This window comes from Eurosta solidaginis, chromosome 3 (assembly GCF_040869045.1).
Source record: "Eurosta solidaginis isolate ZX-2024a chromosome 3, ASM4086904v1, whole genome shotgun sequence".
Lineage (NCBI taxonomy): Eukaryota > Metazoa > Arthropoda > Insecta > Diptera > Tephritidae > Eurosta > Eurosta solidaginis.
In genome coordinates, this window is record NC_090321.1 from 160,070,574 (window position 1) to 160,092,821 (window position 22,248).

At 43.5% G+C, this 22,248-nt stretch overlaps 1 protein-coding gene across 1 annotated transcript in view; it reads right to left on the minus strand.

Moving 5' to 3' along the window:
* The window catches only part of lms (lateral muscles scarcer), a 58,171-nt gene extending 43,548 nt beyond the window's left edge, over positions 1-14,623 (minus strand). Inside the window, exon 1 of the mRNA XM_067773537.1 lies at positions 14,280-14,623. Within this exon, the coding sequence (XP_067629638.1) occupies positions 14,280-14,571 (292 nt within the window). The 5' untranslated portion in view covers positions 14,572-14,623. The remainder of the gene's footprint in view (positions 1-14,279) is intronic.
* Between the last annotated feature and the right edge of the window lie 7,625 nt (positions 14,624-22,248).

Below are 22,248 nucleotides of genomic sequence, written 5' to 3' on the forward strand. Positions count from 1 at the left end.
TAAAACAAATTCTGGTGCCACTATGAACACATTCAATCTGCTCGGAGTCTTTATTGACCGGCGGGTTCAATTTACCCTAGCCATAGTTTGTAATGAAGTTTTAAATACGTTATTGCCGAACACACTTGGTTATAGTCCTTTAAACAGATTTTTCTTAGTATACTTTTTCACTGTGCGCTAAAGCAATGACCCTGGATGTATGTACGTCATTAATCCTATGTATATCAAACCTATTGTGATTTAAAAGTGGTCTTCGATCTACGATCGTAGAACACGATACGAGCCCAGATTAAACCCTACCGACGATATTGGCTTCCGAAACAAATTTGTTTTTTAAAAAATTATAGCAAGGTATACACTTTTTTCGTTACGCTTATTCTCAGATCGGATCGTCCGTAGTGGAATTAAAGAACTATGCAAATAATTTTCATTTTATTTTTCAAGCCCAGACTACGGCACACAAAGTCCAAAGTTAATGTAATTGCAGTTTGTAGATTTTATTATATCGAGCTCATTATTTCTACTAATGAAATATTGATAAAAGTCATTTGTACATGCCATGATTGACTGCAGATGTTCAGTGTTCTCTGTCCTATGTTCGATAAGTATGTATTATGTATATACGAGTATTCGTTGCCAAAAATAAAAGTCTAATTGACCATTATTTTCAACACAATCGGCACTTTTGCCACAACAAATGATTTAACAAATTTATTTAAATATCGACTAAGTGCCAAAAATCACTCAGTGTTGACACTTTCTTCATTAGCAGCGAAGCATATCGCTCATTTACATCAATAGTGTCATAACTCAAAAAACACAATTTTCCAGGAGAGCTATTCAAAGATTTTAACTGCCATATGTTGCGCATATAAAGGCATATTTTCATTTGTATAGCACGTGGTAAATTTTAAACGGATCACAAAGATTTTTTTATACAACATAGATCATGTTATTGGGTACGTTTAAATGTTATTAACTCAAAAGTCATGCTTTTTAGTTATGACACTATTGAAGTAAATGAGCGATATGTATATAAATACATTAGTACGTTTACACGGCTATATTAAGAGTTCAGGGGGCTAAGAATAACGGTTGGGGCCCATATTTTTTTAAATTGTTAAAAAAGAATGTAAAAAATATAAAAACTTTACGCGATACGCCTCCGAGGAGACTTATGCCTGGTTCTTCAGTGCGAGTTTAAAATCTTGCCACTTTGTTCGGAAGAGACCTCTGGCATTCCAGCCTGCCAGTCGACACCAGAGGCAGGCAGCTAGCACAGCAAATATACAGTATGAATTTCTGCCCAATAAATGGCGATGCCCAGGAAACTGTCACAGCTCTGCAGACATTTCCATCATCAGCGCAGGACTCATAAACCTGCTCATACTCCGTTCAATACAGCGACCAGCTAATTTCATCACCTGTGGAGATCGGTTTTTTATTTACTTCAAAATACTAACTGGGAAGACTATACAACCTCCACAAGTCAATATTTTTCTGCTCCCTACACGTACGGTAAGACAGACAGGGCGCGTTCAGTAAAGTCATCGCTTCAGCTTTGGCACCCTTTGTCACAGCCGGTCGAATACCTGACATAATGCGTTATTTCCCGGCTGAAGCTGTAAACTTAGCAAGAGCTCGTGACGAGACAACTCGACCCTAGAGAGCCTCATATTAAGAATCTCAACTTGGACATTATGCGGCTGGCAAATGAACCCACACGTGCCAAATGGGAAGAGCATCTAAAAAACTGCATGTGCGAATGTCGGTAAACTGTGGTCAACCATCAAACCCTTGTCTAACCCGTCAAAATACAATGATAAAATATCAATAGACTTAGGCGATATAACTGTCGGACTCGAGGAAATGTGCGACTTCTTTTTGTCGGCAATTTCTAATTCATCCTTCAGTAGACAAGGCCAGGCGTCATGCAAACAGATGGGCACATAAGCACAAACACGACGTGAAATCCATTACCATCACCCCCACAGAGGCTGAAGAAGCCATTAAAAAGGCCAAGCCCTCTAAATGAATAGACCCAATGGGAAAAGCCATACCAATGCTAAAACACCTTGACGCTTGGGAGTATGCTAACTGACGCACGCCTTCAATCCTTCCTTGAAGTCCTTTATCATTCCCGAACAATAGAAAAACGCAAGGATAATTCCACTACTAAAGCTTGGAAAACCAGAAGGTGAGTCGTATCGACCGATATCACTCCTTTCGCCAATAGGGAAGATATTGGAAACCTCCCTACTCCCTTATCTCACTGCGAATCTTCACCTAGCCACCCATCAACATGACGGCCTTCAAATTGAAGAATTAGTTTATAGAATAAACAGCTATCTCCCTAGCAGGGATGGGCGTTATCAACAAATTTGAATAACCATTGACAAAAAAATAAAAAATTCATTTTTATTCATTATTCCAGAAAACTTGAGTGATGAATAACATGTTATTTTTTATTCAAGCATTTCTTGAATAATGAATAATATTTTCTCGTTATTCAAAATATTCTGATTGATGATAACCGCTCATTCTTATTTTTGCAAAATTTGAATAAAGAGTTGAGTTATTATTCCTTATTTACAAAATATGGAATAACAATAAAATTTTAGTTTTTATTCAGTTATCCAAAAATAAAAAAATAAACCATCGAGATGCCCTGAAAATATACCCATATGCGTAACCAGTTCGTGTGTAGTTCTGAAGCTTCTTAGGGTAATATTGAGATGATTTTGGGGAGTATTCGTGGGGTTTTTTGGGGGCGGTTTGGGGGTAATTTCTGGGACACCCTGTGGATCCTCCCGGGGCCTATTGGGGTCCATTCCAGGGGCTCCCTTGCGATCCTTCTAGGGTTTTGGGGTAATTTCGAGATGACTTTTGCGACTCCCTCGAGGTCTTTTGGAGGTCATTTTGGCATGGTTTAGGGGAGTACCACGGGGTCCTCCCGGGGTCATTCCGTGATCTTTTTGGGACTCCCTCGGGGTCATTTGGGGGTCATACCGGGATGATTTTGGGGGCTTCCTCGGGGTCATTTCGGAATGGTTTTGGGGACTCCCTCGGGGTCATTTCGGGGGCATCCCGGGATGGTTTTGGGGACTTCCTCGGGGTCATTTAGGGTCATTTCGGTATGGTTTTGGGGACTCCCTCGGGGTCATTTCGGGGTCATTCCGGGATGGTTTTAGGACTCCCTCGGGGTCATTTCGGGATGGTTTTTGAGACTCCCTCAGGGTCATTTCGGGGTCATTCCGGGATGGTTTTGGGGACTCCCTCGGGGTCATTCCGGGATGGTTTTGGGGACTTCCTCGGGGTCATTTAGGGTCATTTCGGTATGGTTTTGGGGACTCCCTCGGGGTCATTTCGGGGTGATTCCGGGATGGTTTTAGGACTCCCTCGGGGTCATTTCGGGATGGTTTTTGAGACTCCCTCAGGGTCATTTCGGGGTCATTCCGGGATGGTTTTGGGGACTCCCTCGGGGTCATTTCGGGGTCATTCCGGGATGGTTTTGGGGACTCCCTCGGGGTCATTTCGGGGTCATTCCGGGATGGTTTTGGGGACTCCCTCGGGGTCATTTCGGGGTCATCCCGGGATGGTTTTGGTGACCCCTCGGGGTCATTTCGGGGTCATTCCGGGATGGTTTTGGGGACTCCCTCGGGGTCATTTCGGGGTCATTTTGGGATGGTTTTAGAGACTCCCTCGGGTCATTTCGGGGTCATTCCGGGATGATTTTGGGGACTCCCTCGGGGTCATTTCGGGATGGTTTTGGGGACTCCCTCGGGGTCATTCCGGAATGGTTTTGCGGACTCCCTCGGGGTCATTTCGGGGTCATCCCGGGATGGTTTTGGGGACTCCCTCGGGGTCATTTCGGGGTCTTCACGGAATGGTTTTGGGGACTCCCTCGGGGTCTTTTCGGGGCCATTCCGGGATGCTTTTGGGGACTCCCTCGGGGTCATTTCGGGGTCATTTCGGTATGGTTTTGGGGACTCCCTCGGGGTCATTTCGGGGTCATTCCGGGATGGTTTTAGGACTCCCTCGGGGTCATTTCGGGATGGTTTTTGAGACTCCCTCAGGGTCATTTCGGGGTCATGCCGGGATGGTTTTGGGGACTCCCTCGGGATCATTTGGGGGTCATTCCCCCGAAACCCCAAAACCATCCCGGGATGACCCCGAAATGACCACGAGGGAGTCCCCAAAGTCATTCCGGAATTACCACGAAATGATCCCGAGGGAGTCACCAAAAGCATCCCGGAATGACCCCGAAATGACCCCGAGGGAGTCCCCAAAACCATCCCGGAATGACCCCAAATGACCCCGAGGGAGTCCCCAAAAGCATCCCGTGATGACCCCGAAATGACCCCGAGGGAGTCCCCAAAACCATCCCGGGATGACCCCGAAATGACCCAAGGGAGTCCCCAAAACCATCCCGGGATGACCCCGAAATGACCCCGAATGAGTCCCCAAAACCATCCCGGAATGACCCCGAGGGAGTCCCCAAAACCATCCCGAAATGACCCAGAAATGACCCCGAGGGAGTCCCCAAAATCATCCCGGAATGACCCCGAAATGATCCGAGGGAGTCCCCAAAATCATCCCGGAATGACCCCGAAATGACCCGGGGGAGTCCCCAAAATCATCCCAAAATGACCCCGAGGGAGTCCCCAAAACCATCCCGGAATGTCCCCGAGGGAGTCACCAAAACCATCCCGGGATGACCCCGAAATGACCCCGAGGGAGTCCCCAAAACCATCCCGGGATGACCCCGAAATGACCCGAGGGAGTCCCCAAAACCATCCCGGGATGGCCCCGAAATGACCCCGAGGGAGTCCCCAAAACCATCCCGGAATGACCCCGAGGGAGTCTCCAAAACCATCCCGGGATGACCCCGAAATGAACCCTAGGGATTCCCCAAAATCATCCCGCAATGACCCCGAAATGACCCCGAAGGAGTCCCCAAAACCATCCCGGGATGACCCCGAAATGACCCCGAGGGAGTCCCCAAAACCATCCCGGAATGACCCCAAATGACCCCGAGGGAGTCCCCAGAACCATCCCGGGATGACCCCGAAATGACCACGAGGGAGTCCCCAAAGTCATTCCGGAATTACCCCGAAATGATCCCGAGGGAGTCACCAAAAGCAACCCGGAATGACCCCGAAATGACCCCGACGGAGTCCCCAAAAGCATCCCGGGATGAACCCGAAATGACCCGGAGGAGTCCCCAAAACCATCCCGGGATGACCCCGAAATGACCCCGAGGGAGTCCCCAAAACCATCCCGGAATGACCCCGAGGGAGTCCCCAAAACCATCCCGAAATGACCCCGAGGGAGTCCCCAAAATCATCCCGGAATGACCCCGAAATGACCCGAGGGAGTCCCCAAAGCCATCCCAAAATGACCCGAAATTACCCCGAGGGAGTCCCCAAAACCATCCCGGAATGACCCCGAGGGAGTCACCAAAACCATCCCGGGATGACCCCGAAATGACCCCGAGGGAGTCCCCAAAACCATCCCGGAATGACCCCGAAATGACCCCGAGGAAGTCCCCAAAACCATCCCGGAATGACCCCGAAATGACCCTGAGGGAGTCTCCAAAACCATCCCGAAATGACCCCGATGGAGTCCTAAAACCATCCCGGAATGACCCCGAGGGAGTCTCCAAAACCATCCCGGAATGACCCCGAAATGACCCCGAGGGAGTCCCCAAAACCATACCGAAATGACCCCGAAATGACCCCGAGGGAGTCCCCAAAACCATCCCGGGATGCCCTCGAAATGACCCCGAGGGAGTCCCCAAAACTATCCCGGAATGACCCCGAAATGACCCCGAAGGAGTCCCCAAAACCATACCGAAATGACCTCGAAATGACCCCGAGGGAGTCCCCAAAACCATCCCGAAATGACCCCGAGGGAGTCACCAAAACCATCCCGGAATGACCCCGAAATGACCCCGAGGGAGTCCCCAAAACCATCCCGGAATGACCCCGAGATGAGCCCGAGGGAGTCCCCAAAACCATACCGAAATGACCGCGAGGGAGACACCAAAACCATCCCGGGATGACCCCGAAATGACCCCGAGGGAGTCCCCAAAACCATCCCGGAATGACCCCGAAATGACCCCGAGGGAGTCCCCAAAACCATCCCGGAATGACCCGGAAATGACCCCGAGGGAGTCCCCAAAACCATACCGAAATGACCCCGAGGGAGTCACCAAAACCATCCCGGGATGACCCCGAAATGACCCCGAGGGAGTCCCAAAAACCATCCCGGAATGACCCCGAAATGACCCCGAGGGAGTCCCCAAACCCATCCCGGAATGACCCCGAAATGACCCCGACGGACTCTCCAAAACCATCCCGGAATGACCCCGAAATGACCCCGAGGGAGTCCCCAAAACCATACCGAAATGACCCCGAAATGACACCGAGGGAGTCCCCAAAACCATCCCGGGATGCCCCCGAAATGACCCCGAGGGAGTCCCCAAAACTATCCCGGAATGACCCCGAAATGACCCCGAAGGAGTCTCCAAAACCATACCGAAATGACCCCAAGGGAGTCCCAAACCCATCCCGAAATGACCCCGAGGGAGTCCCAAAACCATCCCGGAATGACCCCGAAATGACCCCGGGGGAGTCCCCAAAACCATCCCGGAATGACCCCGAGATGACCCCGAGGGAGTCCCCAAAACCATACCGAAATTACCCTAAATGACCCCGAGGGAGTCCCCAAAACCATCCCGGAATGACCCCGAAATTACCCCGAGGGAGTCCCCAAAACCATCCCGAAATGACCCCGAGGAAGCCCCCAAAATCAACCCGGTATGACCCCCAAATGACCCCGAGGGAGTCCCAAAAAGATCACGGAATGACTCCGGGAGGACCCCGTGGTACTCCCCTAAACCATGCCAAAATGACCTTCAAAAGACCTCGAGGGAGTCGCAAAAGTCATCCCGAAATTACCCCAAAACCCTAGAAGGATCGCAAGGGAGCCCCTGGAATGGACCCCAATAGGCCACGGGAGGATCCGCAGGGTGGCCCAGAAATTACCCCCAAACCGCCCCCAAAAAACCCCACGAATACTCTCCAAAATCATCTCAATATTACCCTAAGAAGCTTCAGAACTACACACGAACTGGTTACGCATATGGGTATATTTTCAAGGCATCTCGATGGTTTATTTTTTTATTTTTGGATAACTGAATAAAAACTAAAATTTTATTGTTATTCCATATTTTGTAAATAAGGAATAATAACTCAACTCTTTATTCAAATTTTGCAAAAATAAGAATGAGCGGTTATCATCAATCAGAATATTTTGAATAACGAGAAAATGTTATTCATTATTCAAGAAATGCTTGAATAAAAAATAACTTTTTATTCATCAATTAGAAAATTTAAAATGATGAATATTTTTTTATTTTTTATTTTGATTTGTTTCATTTCAAAATTACTCAACCCTGCTCCCTAGTCATTCTAGTTTCTTCAACTCGCGCGACCTCGTACTATCGCCGACCAAATCCACGGCCAATCTGTTTTCGACGTGGAAGAAGCAGATGGCGCAAATAATGGACCTTCAGGTCGATGGTGCTAGGTACCGACTGCCAATTTCCGTTCGATAACACTCTCACCTTCGAGACACATGCCACCGAAATTTGGTCTAAAGTACAAAGCAGCAACATAATCCTCAAGTCGCTTCCCGGCGGCACTTGGGAAAAAATAAAGAAATGTGGTAACGACGTACAAAGCAATTGGCCGGCCGCTCATGTGCTACGGCGCGCCAGTTTGTTCGCGTGGTCTTAAAACCACACGCTGGAAAAGGCGGCAAGCCTGCCAAAATGCTTTACCCAGTAGAGATATATCGTTTTTCGCTCGTTGTCGACGAATGTCAAAATTATCGACACTGCGGCGTCCGGCGCTTTACGATATTTTCTGCTCATTTAAGACTATCTAGGCGAAAATTTGTCCGATATGTACGAAAAGGGTATCACGGGTGCCCATCACTGCTAGTTATAAGAATCCAATTGCAAAATTTAACTTTTTCTACCCATTCAAAAGTTATTTAAAAATATAGGTGCTTTCAGTCAATGCCAGCTCAACATGTCAACAGATTTTGCATCTTCGATTTCAGCAAGTTATTGAAACAAAACACTAAATGAAAAGTTATATAAAAAATTTAAATGCTCACTTTGCATTTTTTTTTTTATAAAATTAATAAAGAACAAGGAATTCAAATAAAATGACCAAAGTCCAACATGTTTTAAAAATTTCTTCAAGTTTTAAAAAAACAAGTTATCAAAAAAAGTGTTGATTTTTTCAAAAATTCTACATCCCAATTAGCTAAAAGAACAAGCGAAATCGGTGATGCAAGAAAGATCCATATCCTCGTACAAAATACGAAGTACGCATTTGGAAGCATTTTGCATTTGTATGGTTTCACTCCTGCCAAAAATTGTGTAACTCTTTCTTAAAAAAGGTTACCACAGATTAATCTCTGTTCGGACACAATTTTTCTACAGTTACACAAACCTGGGCTGCCAACCCACAGGTTTTCGCTCGGAGACTCAATGGGGTTTAAATACCCCTTTGAAATGATTGTCACCTCATCCTTAGGTCTAAGATATATGTAAGTACGCATGAAGCGTTTGAAAAATCTCTTGGCGTAATATTGAATCTTCTGTTGTTCACAATGAACTACCCTAGCGTAGTGGACAGTCGACCTAGTCGGAAAACTGAAGATACGCGATCATCCACAATGAACTCTTATATCATAAGGCCGGGGAAACGTGTGGACTGGGCATATAACCATTAACATCTTTCAACTTAACATTGGTCGAATTTCAGTTTAAAATATCGTTTTGGTTTAATGAAGACTATTGAAATCAATATTTCGGGCAGGGCACAAACGTCTGCGAATTTTGGCCTACATTTTTAAAACTTTATCCAGGGTCCTCGTAAAATTGAAGTTATGTAGATGCGCCGAGGACTATACGACTTTCACACATGAGTTACACAATGATATACACTGTACTACGAGAATCATGACGACTAATAGTCCAATTATAGAGGTCGTAAGTTGCCTTTGATCTGAAGAAATCGCGTCAAAGACGAGTATTAGAAGTTAGCCCAGAACATCTCCTTCGGTGAAACTACGCTTTGACCGAGACACACAGACAAAAGTGTGACCATTTTAAGTATTTGTATGGTTTTTTCAGTAGACGCAGCAGTACCAGTCCCAAGGACTGGGGTTAAGTTCGAAGCCTACCTGGAGTAAGTGAATGAAGGTCAATCCCTCCGTAAGAATCTATTCCAGAATTTTTTTGAACGATTTGCGATAAATTGAACCGCGTCGGCCGGTGATCCTGGCAAAAGCCTCAGATCATCACTTCAGAATATGGAACCGGTTGCCGTGGGAGCCAAAACGTCGATTTCCTTAAATACGTATAAACAAAACCTTTCCTAAGTATTATTTTTTAAATGACCCCTGAACATCACCTAGATAGTGGGACAAATAGCTCGCTCAACATTAAAGAGCACAACGAAATGCTGAACAGACAGTTTTTGCTTAGTTGTCACAAACTAGGACACCCTAGCAAACAACTGCTTCATCTAGCCCCGCCTCCAAGAGGGTTAAGGAAATATCTCCATAAGCACTGTGCACCTGCCTACACAGCTGTTTGGTCCAAACAAGCATAAGGAGGCCCTAGGCAAAATGACAGAATCGGTGAACTCTTATGTTACGACGTGCCCGGTGAACCTCGTTATCAATATACTATATCCTACCCTTGCAGAAAAAGAACGTATACCGCCAAGGGAGACGCGCGTCACTCTAGCTCAACTTCGATCTGGGTACTGTAAAGGTTAAACTCTTACGTATCTAGAATCAGCCCGACATACATAATGCATGTCCTGCTTGCAACATGTCCCAAAATGACAACAACCATATTTTAAATTGTAATGTGGAACCAACTTCCCAATGGTCCACCACTGTTGGAACTGTAAGTTTCATTAGAAGACTTTGAGAACGTGTCGTGAGTGGTCGCACCATTTAAATGGCGCGAAGCACTGCTACAACAACAACAACATCAAGGGAGGCGAAGCTGAAGTGATTTATTCGCGGAAAGCGAATGATTGATTTGGGAACGGTGTTCGCCGGGCGATTCCTCTCATAGAGGTCCGATGCCTTTTTGTGGATAACACTGAGGACCTCTTTGTGGTTTTCTTTTACACACGGTTGGGTGCTCAGGTGCTGAATTTCCTCAAAATTCATATATCGCGGACGCGTAGCATGCAAGCGGCCGGTCCATTGCTTTGGAAATAGTAATGAGCGTCCCTTTATCTCTACCCCAAGTGCTGCAGGCAAGAGATTTGAGGATTTTATTGCGGCTCTGGGTTTTAGGTACAATTGCAGATGTTTATAAAACCTAAACTTTATTTAGCGGCACTATGTGCCTTCAGTTCCGCGAGTGAGTCAAAAACTAACTTAAATCTATGATTCTAAAAGCTAACCTATCCTGAGCCTGCCTAAGTGACCAAAGATGCTTGGTTAGCAAAATTAGTTTTGCGCGTGTAGCGGTCGTCTGAAGTATTTCATTAGGTGAGCGAATAAACGGTTGCGCGTGTTTCTCTAACTAAATGTGCTTAGTTTCAACAACTAAGAAACCGCAGATGCGCGTGCAGCGTAATTACATTTTTGGCTGCAATATGATTCCAAAGTATGCGACCGGTTTGCCGGTACAATTGTTTGGGAACGGAATCGCAAAATATTAAGCTAAGTGTGTGGGAATGGACTTCACAAAATATTGTGTTAACTTCCATGCTTACCAAAATATAGATCCTGATCGATCGTCACACCCAGTAACCTCAACATGGATATTATGCGGCTGGTACACAAACGTGCCTCTCCGCAGGGTAGTGTCCTATCCCCGCTTCTATTTAATTTTTACATATCAAAGCTGCCTTCTCCACTTGAAGGAGCTACCATCATTTCCTATGTCGACAACTGCACAGAACGGTGCCCCTCAGGAGACGAATTAGTTATCGCGACTTACAAAATCCCGAAATATAAAATCCCTACAACTCATTGTACCGAAAGGACCGAATCCCGACCATTCATAGTCCCAACATGAACCAATCCCCACAAAAATTTCGACAAATTGGAAAACCACACAAGATGCCATAAAAAGTTCACATCTTCGTTATTGTCTATTATTTTAGACTTCTCTGCACAACACTTACCGAATCAACACCGGCTAGTCGATCTAAAGTAGGTCTGCGCAGAATACTCTTCTGCATAGGTGGCTTTCTGCCGCGCTTCAAAAAAATAATAAAAATAACCCTCCAACACTGATTTGTCTGGATAGAGTGTTATTGATTTTTGGAGTTGTCGGGATATTGCCTTGTCGGAATTACATTATGTCGGGATTTTTCTATGTCTGGAATTTGGCCTGTCAGGATTATATTGTCGGGATTGTGTACCCACTGCAAGACGTATCGAATTAGTTACTTCTTGGCGGTAGAAGATAAAATTATCTGAAAATTGCTGGAATAAAGCTCGTTGAAAGTTTGCCTGCCATAATGAATGCAAAAGAAAAAGTCATATTTTGATTTTGTCATTATGAAAAATTAAAAACAGCCATCCAACCAGAAATGCAAAATAATATTTAAAATTAAATTAAATGGCCAGGGATATTTGAAGATTTTTCATCAATGGCTACAAATTTCACGAACTAATAGGCAACGTCAGCTAAACGTAAGTTTATGAGTTCTTTTGGCGTGGTCGTTGTCTGTGGATAAGGAACATGGAAATGAAAAGGTATGTGTTCAAAGACAGCTGTTGACGCAAGTTAAATGACAAAATGATGCAAAAGTCGAATGTGTTTGGGCCTTTAAGTAAGTTATGTACATTGGTTACAAGGTTGCGATTATAGTTCGAGCAGGAATTTTCTCCGGTCTTGAAACCTTCTGTCTCCCATATTCAACTTGACTGTAGGCAGTGACGCCGCGGCACTTCTCACGTTTTTCGGGCTCACTGGGACCTTATAATATTGGTAGGGTCCGGGGTGATATTTGCACCACGCAGGGTATATGTGCTGTGCCTAGTGTCAATCACGATGTTACGAATTCGGTTTCCTCTGACCTGTCCTTTTGGCAAATGCTAGAAGTTTTTTAAAACCTTGCTTAAATACTGCCTCGAGATCCGGAAACTCTGCCGCTCCTATTAGCTGGAGCTTTGACCTGGCAAGCGCAGGACACGAACACAGAACGTGCTCAACCATTTCTTTCTGCAGCCTTTTATCCCTTTATGAACGAGAATCTAGTTCAGATGTATGGTCCGGTCTGAGCGAAGTTTTACCAATGCTTCCTTGCATTCCAGGACACTTGTTGATGAAGTACGACTGCAGCTTATGACCTCCAGAATTTCTGCTGCTTTCTTCACGGTTATGATTACCGCCGGCAAGACGCTGCAGTAACCAGGCAGCCTGTAGGATCTACTCATTTCTGGATCGAAACAGTAAACAGCAGACCCCACCACTTCCGTTAATTTGGAGCCATCGGCATACACGTGTAAAATATGTTCTGCCATTTCTGCACCCTTCGGCTAAATTGTTCGAAGCTCAGGCTCGGGACCATATACTCCGTTTTCCCGATATTATATAGCGCTCTACTGCCTTAAGCCTTGTTGCAGTGGCTAACGCGATATTTTTGGCCATTAGGTCTACAGGCGGGATGTGTAGAATTTCATGCAATGCTGCTGTCGCGGTAGTTTTTAGGGCTCCAGTTGTGCCAATCAATGATAATCTGCATACCCCCTTTGGCTTGTTGGTATACGTACTTTTTTGTGTGGCTGTCCACCAAACAAGGACCTCATAGTAAAGTATGGGTTTAACAGTACTCAATGAGAGAGTTTGGGTGATACGCCCCACGTGCATCCTAACATCATCTTCTTGCATGCATACAGTCCCGCAGAGGCTTTCTTCGCTCTCTATTCCACATAGAGTTTCCACGACACGACATAGAGTTTCCACGACCTCTCCAAGCTTAGGCTAAGTCCAAATAGGGATATTTTATGTGCAAGTAAATAATAGATCGGCTTTTTCCGCGTTGGTGATTAACCAAATTCCAGATGCCCAGACACGTACATTAGACTGAGTCGGTTTATTAACCTATATCGCGTCATCGATTTTTCGATAGGATTTGGGCTCAGGAAAACAAGTTCCACTACGCATACCAAAAAAATAATTTTTGAGCCTGCAAAATTTCAACGATTTTTTCGATTTTTTATGCATTTTTTCATTTTCAAGGCTCCAAATCATTTTTTATATATTTTTTTCGTGTCAGTTTGCAAATGCAAAATTCGTAAATGCAGTTTTTTGAAAAAAAAAATTCTTTTATGGAGATTTAGAAGAATTTTGGTCGAAAAATCGATTTTTTTTGCAGGCTCCAAAATTATTTTTTTCGGTATGCGTAGTGGAACTTTTTTTCCTGAGCCCAAATCCTATCGAAAAATCGATGTCGCGATATAGATTAACTTTCGTCCATACAAATCGACCCAGGTTAATGTACATCCCGAAGTGCCTGATCCATCAGAGAGCTGATTGTTTATAGGCATCTGCCGCTTATGATGACTGAAACGTCATCTGCATGTGCCGTAAGTGACTGGTCCTCCGTCGAACCGCCGTCGTTGACAGACGGGGATGACTATTTCTTGTCACAATAGTATATTTTGCAAGGCACGATTTTTTCAATGCTTTGTTCCTTGAGTCCCCTTTTCCACCGAGCGGTGACACTAACTTTTGTATTCATCTGGTGATTGACCTGCCTGGCAGCGGTACTTTCCCTTAAGACGGTCCGAACACACTCTCAAATAATAGTTTTCATCGGAGGCGCTGTTCTTCATTTCATTTTATGTGGGTTTTACGTGAGTTTAATTCATTAACTCATGATGATCAGCGGACTGTCTTCACGAGGCACCTATAATGTAGAGCAAGTAGTAGTAGCGCGCTAGAAGCAATGAGCAGCCGTAATTTAGATGGGGATGAACTGGATTTAAGCGAACTAAGCGGCAGCGCAAGTGGTGTGTCAGAGTATACGGATACGCGCGTCCGCGCGCCACATTCGTGGATATTGGGAGAGTGATGGATAAATATATTTCGGCTTCAATTTCACCATGCTTCCCGGAGCACATGCAAGAAAACCCTTGCCTACTCAATGAACCCTACAGAATTATTTAAAATTTTTTTTATAATCACCTTATTCACTACCAAATTAACGACTTACTGTTTCCATCATCAGAGGCCGCTTCACTTTTCGAATCTTCAAGACCATCTGCCATGCAACTCGATGAAGGGCTAGATGCTAACAAATCTATACTTGTTTGTGTTTCAGTATTATCACTTTCAGTTTCAACATTTTCTACTTTTTCACATATTTTCACAGCTCTTGAAGAACTGAGGTTCGAATCACTCAATACCGTTAAGTATGAATCACATTTGTTGGTATTTGGTTTCGATAAAATATTCTCAATAGAAAAATTATTTTGAAAACAACGCAGGATGGTTCGCGTATCCATTTTGGAAATATAAAAATTCTTCCGAGAGTAGGTCTTGTTAACTTCCAACTGCTTTGAGCTTCGAAAATCGACTAAAAACGAAAGCCAAACGTAATATAAATAAGCGGAAATGCGCAATCCGCATCCTTCGTGAAGTAATGCAACAAATCTAATTATATGGACTAACCAAAGAGCACCAGTGATCAAACTGAATACGAAGATCGCAGCATCACAGAATAAGAGCAGGACGGCAACAACAAGATTATTTCTCAAATATTCTAAGTTTTGTGTATTTGTTCAGAATGTGCGATTGAGTGTAATTAAAATGGTCTGCCTTCAAACAACGGATTCCATTGAGTAGCGATGGTGGGCGTGACGTTGAGTTTACATTTGCGCACACGGACTGAATTAAGAGATACATTTTCCCCCTTATGATAATTACGTATTAGCTATACATATATGCACCTACGAATTTTGGCTAATGAGCTACAAGTAGCGCAATTAAGGAATTGTTATGAGTTGCTAAATGTATTTAATATCGGTAATTAACATTTCGTTTAGCAAGATGAAAAGATATTCACTAAAAGATAAATAACGAAAAAAGTAAAGCCCCCTTCGCCTAATATATTTGGGTGCACATGAATGGAAACTTGTGTATGTATGTATACATGTTTATGAGCTAATATTACTCAGATCTGAAGGAAATGAATTCAAGTATTTAGATTTTTTAAATTAAGAGTAGGTACAAAATTACGAACCGTAAGCGTTGTAGGACAAAGTCTTTACCAACTTTACGTTTCAGTTTTTGAATATCTCCGGGCATAGTCCATCGATTCCTTTGCGATTTATTAATTTTAAGCCGTTTCTGTTTCACTCCGTTTTAGTTCTTTGATATAGGGATCATTCCGTCCCTTGCTATCTAGCACGTTAGAGACGTCGTTTACCAGGTCGGCACTTGGTCTTGGAATATTTCTTCATACACCGAACTTGCCGGTACAATTTCTATCAGCTAAAATATGAATTTATTATTATATTACAATCAGACGACTATTTTCCCTTATCGCGTACGATGTCCCATAGAAACATATGTATGTAGGTATATCGAACCGTGGCGAAGTTGATCAACTTCATCAACATAAAGTAGAATGAATTTGCTGACTACAGGATCAAAGATCCTTTTTTTATTTAAGATAATTGCTACTCGAGCATTTCTGACATACTTTTAGGCAGACCTCCTTCTGATCTTCCCTTCCAGTTTGCATCGTGCCATTTTTTAATTTTTACTAGAAATTGGCGGGACACTGTTTTACATCGACTCAGAACGGCAAAGGCAAAGCAGACGAATTTCCGCTGAGAAGCTTTTACCGGCAAAAATACAGTCAGAGTGTTTGCCAATTCCGCGTAAGTATAAAAACCTTTTCTAATATTTTGATGTTGCCTTTCCCGGGATTTGAAGCAAAAACCTTATGCTACCATCGCAGCACGGTGGCCGCCCTGTTGTAGTTATGCGGCACAAATAATGAAATACAAATATTGGTTTAGAGAAAGAAGTCTATATCTTTGCCATCAGACAAAGAGGCAGAACATTTCAGATCTGACAACCGTGTCTTTGACGGCGCAGCAAAGTGCGTCATTCGTCTCTTTGTAGTAATTGCTGTCGCCAATTAGGAGCACCAAGGAAGATCAAGTCTCGCCACATATGTTTTTCACTGCTCAGTCAAGGTTTTGGGGAGTTTCATCGATGCCGGTGCTTCTTTGTCGGATATACATATATTCGACACGTTCCGGAAATTAGCACTATGAAGATACTAGCCCGATCATCTCGGCAATGAATTGATAGGATAACGTTGAAGTCATCCAACCCCCTGCACCAAGCAGCGCAGTGCCAACTAATTTCCAACTATGGAAATTCAGTAAATCTTTCAGAGAGCTTTTCATTCAAATACTCCAAGGCCCAATATGCTATCTTCTTTCCACACCGTTCATGATTCGGATCCATACTGACAGAAAAGAGTTTTTGATTGGCGAGAGACATTTTTATTTATCTCCTTACCTGCTTAACCAAATCTGCCCGTTCACCGTAGAAGCCGCTCTTGTCTCCCTTTGTTCATTTATCATGATACCTAACATGTGAACCTAATAAAACCGCACTGCGTTTTTTTAGCGCACGCAAACAACCGTTTTTTGCCCTAACCGAAATAAGCATGCGTTGCGACAATGTAAAGCAGGGGTCGTCACTACATAAGCGCTTTCACGCAATTGTTTTTGTAAAACGCTCAGGCAAGCGCACCGCATAGGCAAGCGCACCACACATCCCCGCTCGCACGCATTCTATCCTCTCGCCCACAACCGAATGTATTCTGCTGTACCTATTAGGAACTCAACTGCTATAATTTCGTGTAAAATTACTTTTGAAGTAATATTTTTGGGTATATTTTTGTTTCACCTGTATGAATACAATGAAGCTTTGTTTGGTTTATTTAATAATTAAATTAAATTTGAATTGAACGCATGTTCAATTTTTAAATGCATTCAAGAAAACAATGCAATGCGTTAATTTTGAAAGCTACCAAGTCCGACTGGGTTTGTGTACATGCCAGCGCCATTTCTGCTCGCAGAATGGTTGTAGCTATTTTTTTAGAAAACAAAATGATGAATAGACGTGCAGTGACAAAACTTTATTTCGTCTCACTTGACTTAAAAATTGAATATAGAATATACATATTAGTGATAAGTTTGAGAAACATGCATGCTTTGTTTCACCATTATTAACCGGGGAAGATAATTTGAGATTATCATTCCTTTATCTAACAGAATATAATGAATAATAGCCGGGTTTTTATAAACGGTTTTATTTAGCTTGACTCTGTGTAGCAAACAGAATTTTGTAATCGAAATTTAAGTAACTTCCCGATAAGCTACAAGCTTGAAACTTGGAATATAGTTCAGAACCCGATGACAGTCTCCTTCTCCTTTTCTCTTTTCTCTTCTCTCAAGTTCTTCTCATTCCTCTACATCCCTTATTGCCAGTCCCAGAGGGTGGTATGTATTTTGTTCCAGTCCCATTACGACTCGCAGTCCCAGTACCACTCCGCGTCTCAGTCCCAGTCCTAGTCCTAATCCCAGTCCCAGTCTGTCTCTGGTCTACTTCCCTGAAAAAAGGATCGTAAATACTAATATAGGCAAATTTATATACCACATTTCAGGCAAATCGAATTGGACGTATGTAAATAGGTATGTTGGTATTATTAATTCATGTCTTTATTTCGGCTTGCATACATATATATCAGTTTTGACAGGTTGATGCGACTAAAGCGAATATCACAATGAAAATTACTTTAAAGCTCTCAGCAACAGGAAAATTTTACCAATTTTTGTATACCCATGACAAGCGATGCAAATGCGTAGAGCCCAAAAATGCGACTTACAATGCGACTCTGAAGTACAGTTACTAGATTTAAAAGGCATTGATTTTTGGAAAGTTGTAAGCAAGGAGAAATATCCCTTATTGTGTCAAGAAGTTTTAAAATTTTATTCAATGTTTGGTAGTACTTAATTTGTGAAAGCTCCTTTTCATTCCTTAAGCAAATAAAAACAAATAACAGAAATAGAGTTACAAATCAGCATTTAGAAGCGCTTCTGAAATTATCAACCGCAAACATAAAAATAGATATAGAAAAATTAATTGCGGACAGTTTACAGTAGGTTAATATCTCCACTTTAATCCTTCTTTCCGAAATACTATTAAATAAAAAAATTAAAAATAAATATAAAAAATATAATATAATATAAAAATAAATATACAAAAAATAAAAACAAAAAATATAAAAGATTAAATAAAATAACTGAATGAATTTTTCTTTTATCATAATTACAAAATTATTATTATCTATATTATTTTGTTTCTAAAAAACCTAAAAATATAAAAAAAATTTAAAAAATATAAAAAATTTAATTAAAAAAAAAATCTAATGAATTTACCTTCTATCAGGATTACAAAATGTATAATTTTCTTTCTAAAATAATATCATTTTATGAATTTTCGAAGTTTTTACAGTGTACTTTTTACTAGCTCCGTCGCCATTTTTGTTTTTTTTTTTGGATTTCCAAGTAGGTGTGGTCACGCTTCCATAAGAAGCTTGTGGCGATCCCTGATGTAAAGCATGTGTGCAAACGTCAAATCTAAATGTCACGCAGAACAAAAATTGGAAATCGAGTTAGGTTTTCACGTAGCAAATAATTGAGGACCTTATACTTCCTAGTAAATAATACTAGAGCGGTTTTTTCCGCGTTGGCGGTTAACCCGACTCCAGATGCCCAGGCATGTACATCCCGAAATGCCTGATCCATCAGAGAGCTGAGTGTTGTTAGGCATCAGCTGCTTATGATGACAGAAACGTCGTCTGCATATGCCGTAAGTTTGACTGGTCCTCCGTCGAACCGCCTAAGCAATTAGTTTATAACCAGCGTCTACAGCATTGGTGATAAAACCCCACCCTTTGGCGTTCCTCTGTTTACAGATTTCGTTGTCTCGAACAGACCCCATTGTGATGTGATCATTCTGCAGCTTAACATGCAGCCGATCAAATTTGCTAAAGCTGGATGAACTTCAATGGAGTCAGGACTGTCCATGATTGCTCTTTTCGAGATATTGTTGAAAGCTCCGGCAATGTCCAGAAAACACCTAGGGCGTATTCCTGGTGTTCCAAGGCCTTCTCTTTATTCATATCCACCCAATGCAAGCAGTATCGACTGACTGCCTTTGGTGTGGGGATGTTTTGCTGAAGAGGATAATTCCACGTTCATTTATGATTTTGTATGCACATATATTAATCTCTCTAGGGTTTTGAGTAGAAAAGATGTCAAACTAATAGCGCCTGTAGTCTTTCGAGTGCTGATGACTGGCTTTCCCGCTTTCGGTAAGAAGACTACTCGAGCCGTTCTCCAAGATTGCGGGACGTGGTTCAGTTTTATGCAACCCTCAAAGATTATTCTTAGCCATTCTATAATCGTTCCACCGCCCATCTGCAGCATAGCAGAAAATATCCCATCTGGGCCCGGCGACTTGAACATAGCAAACGTTTTTATTGCCCATTCAATTTTGGTCTTTGTCACCAATCCTGGTACCTCCCGCTCCGTATTAAGACTGTAGACGTGGGTACTTATCTCTTCCGCATCGTCTCCTGATGGGAAGTGTGTGTTAAGTAGCGCCCCATGGGACTCTTCACTACTGTGTGACCATTCCCCGTCGTCATTTTTTATCAGTCCCTGTACTGCATCTCCTTTAGGTAGCACTTTCCTCAGCCTCGCGGTTTCGCTGGAGCATTCTATGTCGACACGGAAATACTTCCATGAAACCCGATTTGACCTGTTGATTTCACGTTTATAGATCCTCGACAGATCTCTGAATTTGTCCCAGCACTCCTCGCTTTCCGCAACTTTTGCCAGCTTAAAACTCTTTTTTACCTGCCCTCTAAGAAGACTCAGCTCCTTACTCCACCATGGTGGCTTTGCTTTCCCCTTGAATATTCTCAGAGGACAAGCCCTGTTGTACGCAGTTGTCAGCGCCTTTGATAAGAAGTTGTTGCACTCCTCCAACTCCTCTACGGTGGCAACCTCTTTACGCTGCCCCAGTCTTCCTGATACATCTTTCTGAAATTTGTACCAGTCCGTTGTCATAGGGTTTCTAAAGGTTTTAGCCTTCTCTAATCTCTTTAGGGGATTTTGAAGCTGATATATGCATGGTGTGAGAATGATGGCCTGTGAAGGACCTGACATTCATACCCCGATATATCATGTTCAGAACTCCAATTGATATTAAGCTCATTGCTTGACGTAGGACCAGCATATGTAGGCACGCTACCCCTGTTGCCACCTGTATACTAATCTGTAGTATGTACCAAAAAAGGAACTCGCCTCTATCATTAATATCGTCCCCTCATACGCCGTGATGCGCATTCACATCCGTGCCTATGACAAGCCGTGCTCTGCACACTTCTTGAACCACAAGCCTTTTGAACTCCTCTGATGGGCCATGTAGCAGGATAAGTTAGATAGAATGCACGAGTATAGGTGTTTCCTTACCATGACTGCAGCTCTAAGACCTGCTTTCAGTCTTTGCGTTATAAACGCTGAAACCGCGAACGCTGAGTCCAGAAACCTTTCCTCCAGATGAGAGCCATGTCTCCTGTATCAGCGACACATCAAACGAACCCTCCTCAAGAGTCAGGAGGAGCTCGATCGATACCACTTTACTATATTGGAGGTTTAACTGTAAAACTCGCAGCGCCATTTAGCTGTTTGTCTCACTCCAAATTTTCCGCCAGTGCGCTCACGCAATGCATTTTTCCGCTGTTTTCCGAGTCTGGAGGTCCGTTTCTACCTCCCCTGTTCGAAGCGTCTTTGTTAGACTCACAGCACCATTGAGCTGTTTGTCCACTTCCAGTACCTCCGCCTCTACGCTTATACCCTTGTCTTTCTCTGCTACTTCCGGGCCCTCGTTATCCTTTTCCACCTCTCCTGCTTTTAGCATGTTTTGGGTTTTCTTAAGATTTGCAGCTCCACTTATTTGCTCGTGCATCTCTGCCACTGCGCAGTTGCTCCCGTCATTTGCCTCTACTTTCAGGTTCTCGTGGTCGTTTTCCACCTCCCCTGCTTTTAGCGTATTGGGATTATTGTCACGAGGACTCCTCTTTTTAAGGCGCATAAATATACTACCTACACCACAGGATATTTTCCCAAGCTGTGAGGGCAACAGATCCTCCGATTCCAGATTAATTTGGAGGATGTACTACTGGCCCCCCTCCACGGTTCGGGATACGTGGAGTACCTTCCAATTCCGTGTTGGTATATTCGGGTTCTGCCGCTGCAGCATGTTCAGCGTGTCTTCCGCCTTCACCACTCGGGGTATCCAAACCTTGGTCTTTGGTATCGTAGGGATCAGTGCTCTATCCACCAACTTCAAAATTGCGCCTTCTTGTTTTTGAAGGTCTGGAACAACTCTCTGCAGCCATTCTAAAGTCGCGTTATTGGTGCAGGTCATCAGTTTAACCCCATTTTCCCATCCAGCTGTTTCGAAGGTTGGTAACGGTCTGCTCGGTTCATTATGCATCATTTTGATCATTATACTGATCAGCTCCCCTTCTATGGATCTCTCTACCTTTCGGCTGACATCTGCTCATGGGGACGCTGCAATCTATTAGTGCCACAGTCAGGGTGTGCTTCGCAACTTCGTTCATCTTGTTCTCCTTGATAACCGGAGTTTCAGCGTTAGCTCCCTTTAGTATCATCGAGTAAGCTGGAGTCTGATTGTTATCTCCCTTTAACTTATGAACACATGTGTCTTTGTTTCTTAAGTCATTATTGCCATCCTCTTCCTGTATTACAGCTTTTGAGGTACATGGCTTTCGAGTACTTATATTTCCCTCTTCGATCCGCTTTGCAGATTTTGAGGTTTGGTTCCTATCATTCCGACAAACTCTCCTCCTGGTTCTTGGACTGGGGCGTTTGCCCTTTCTTTTCTGCCTCTTAAAAGCAGGCTTGTCAGGTTCAGCCGATCGCTGCCTCTTGCCTCTCGGGGCTTCTTCCTCTTCGATGCGGTTGCAAAATTGAGGGTTGCTCGTAGCAGAGTTTTCGTCAGTGAACTGCCGTCGACATTCTTCCACTGTCTCAAGGGGCCATGCCAAACGATCGCTCTCA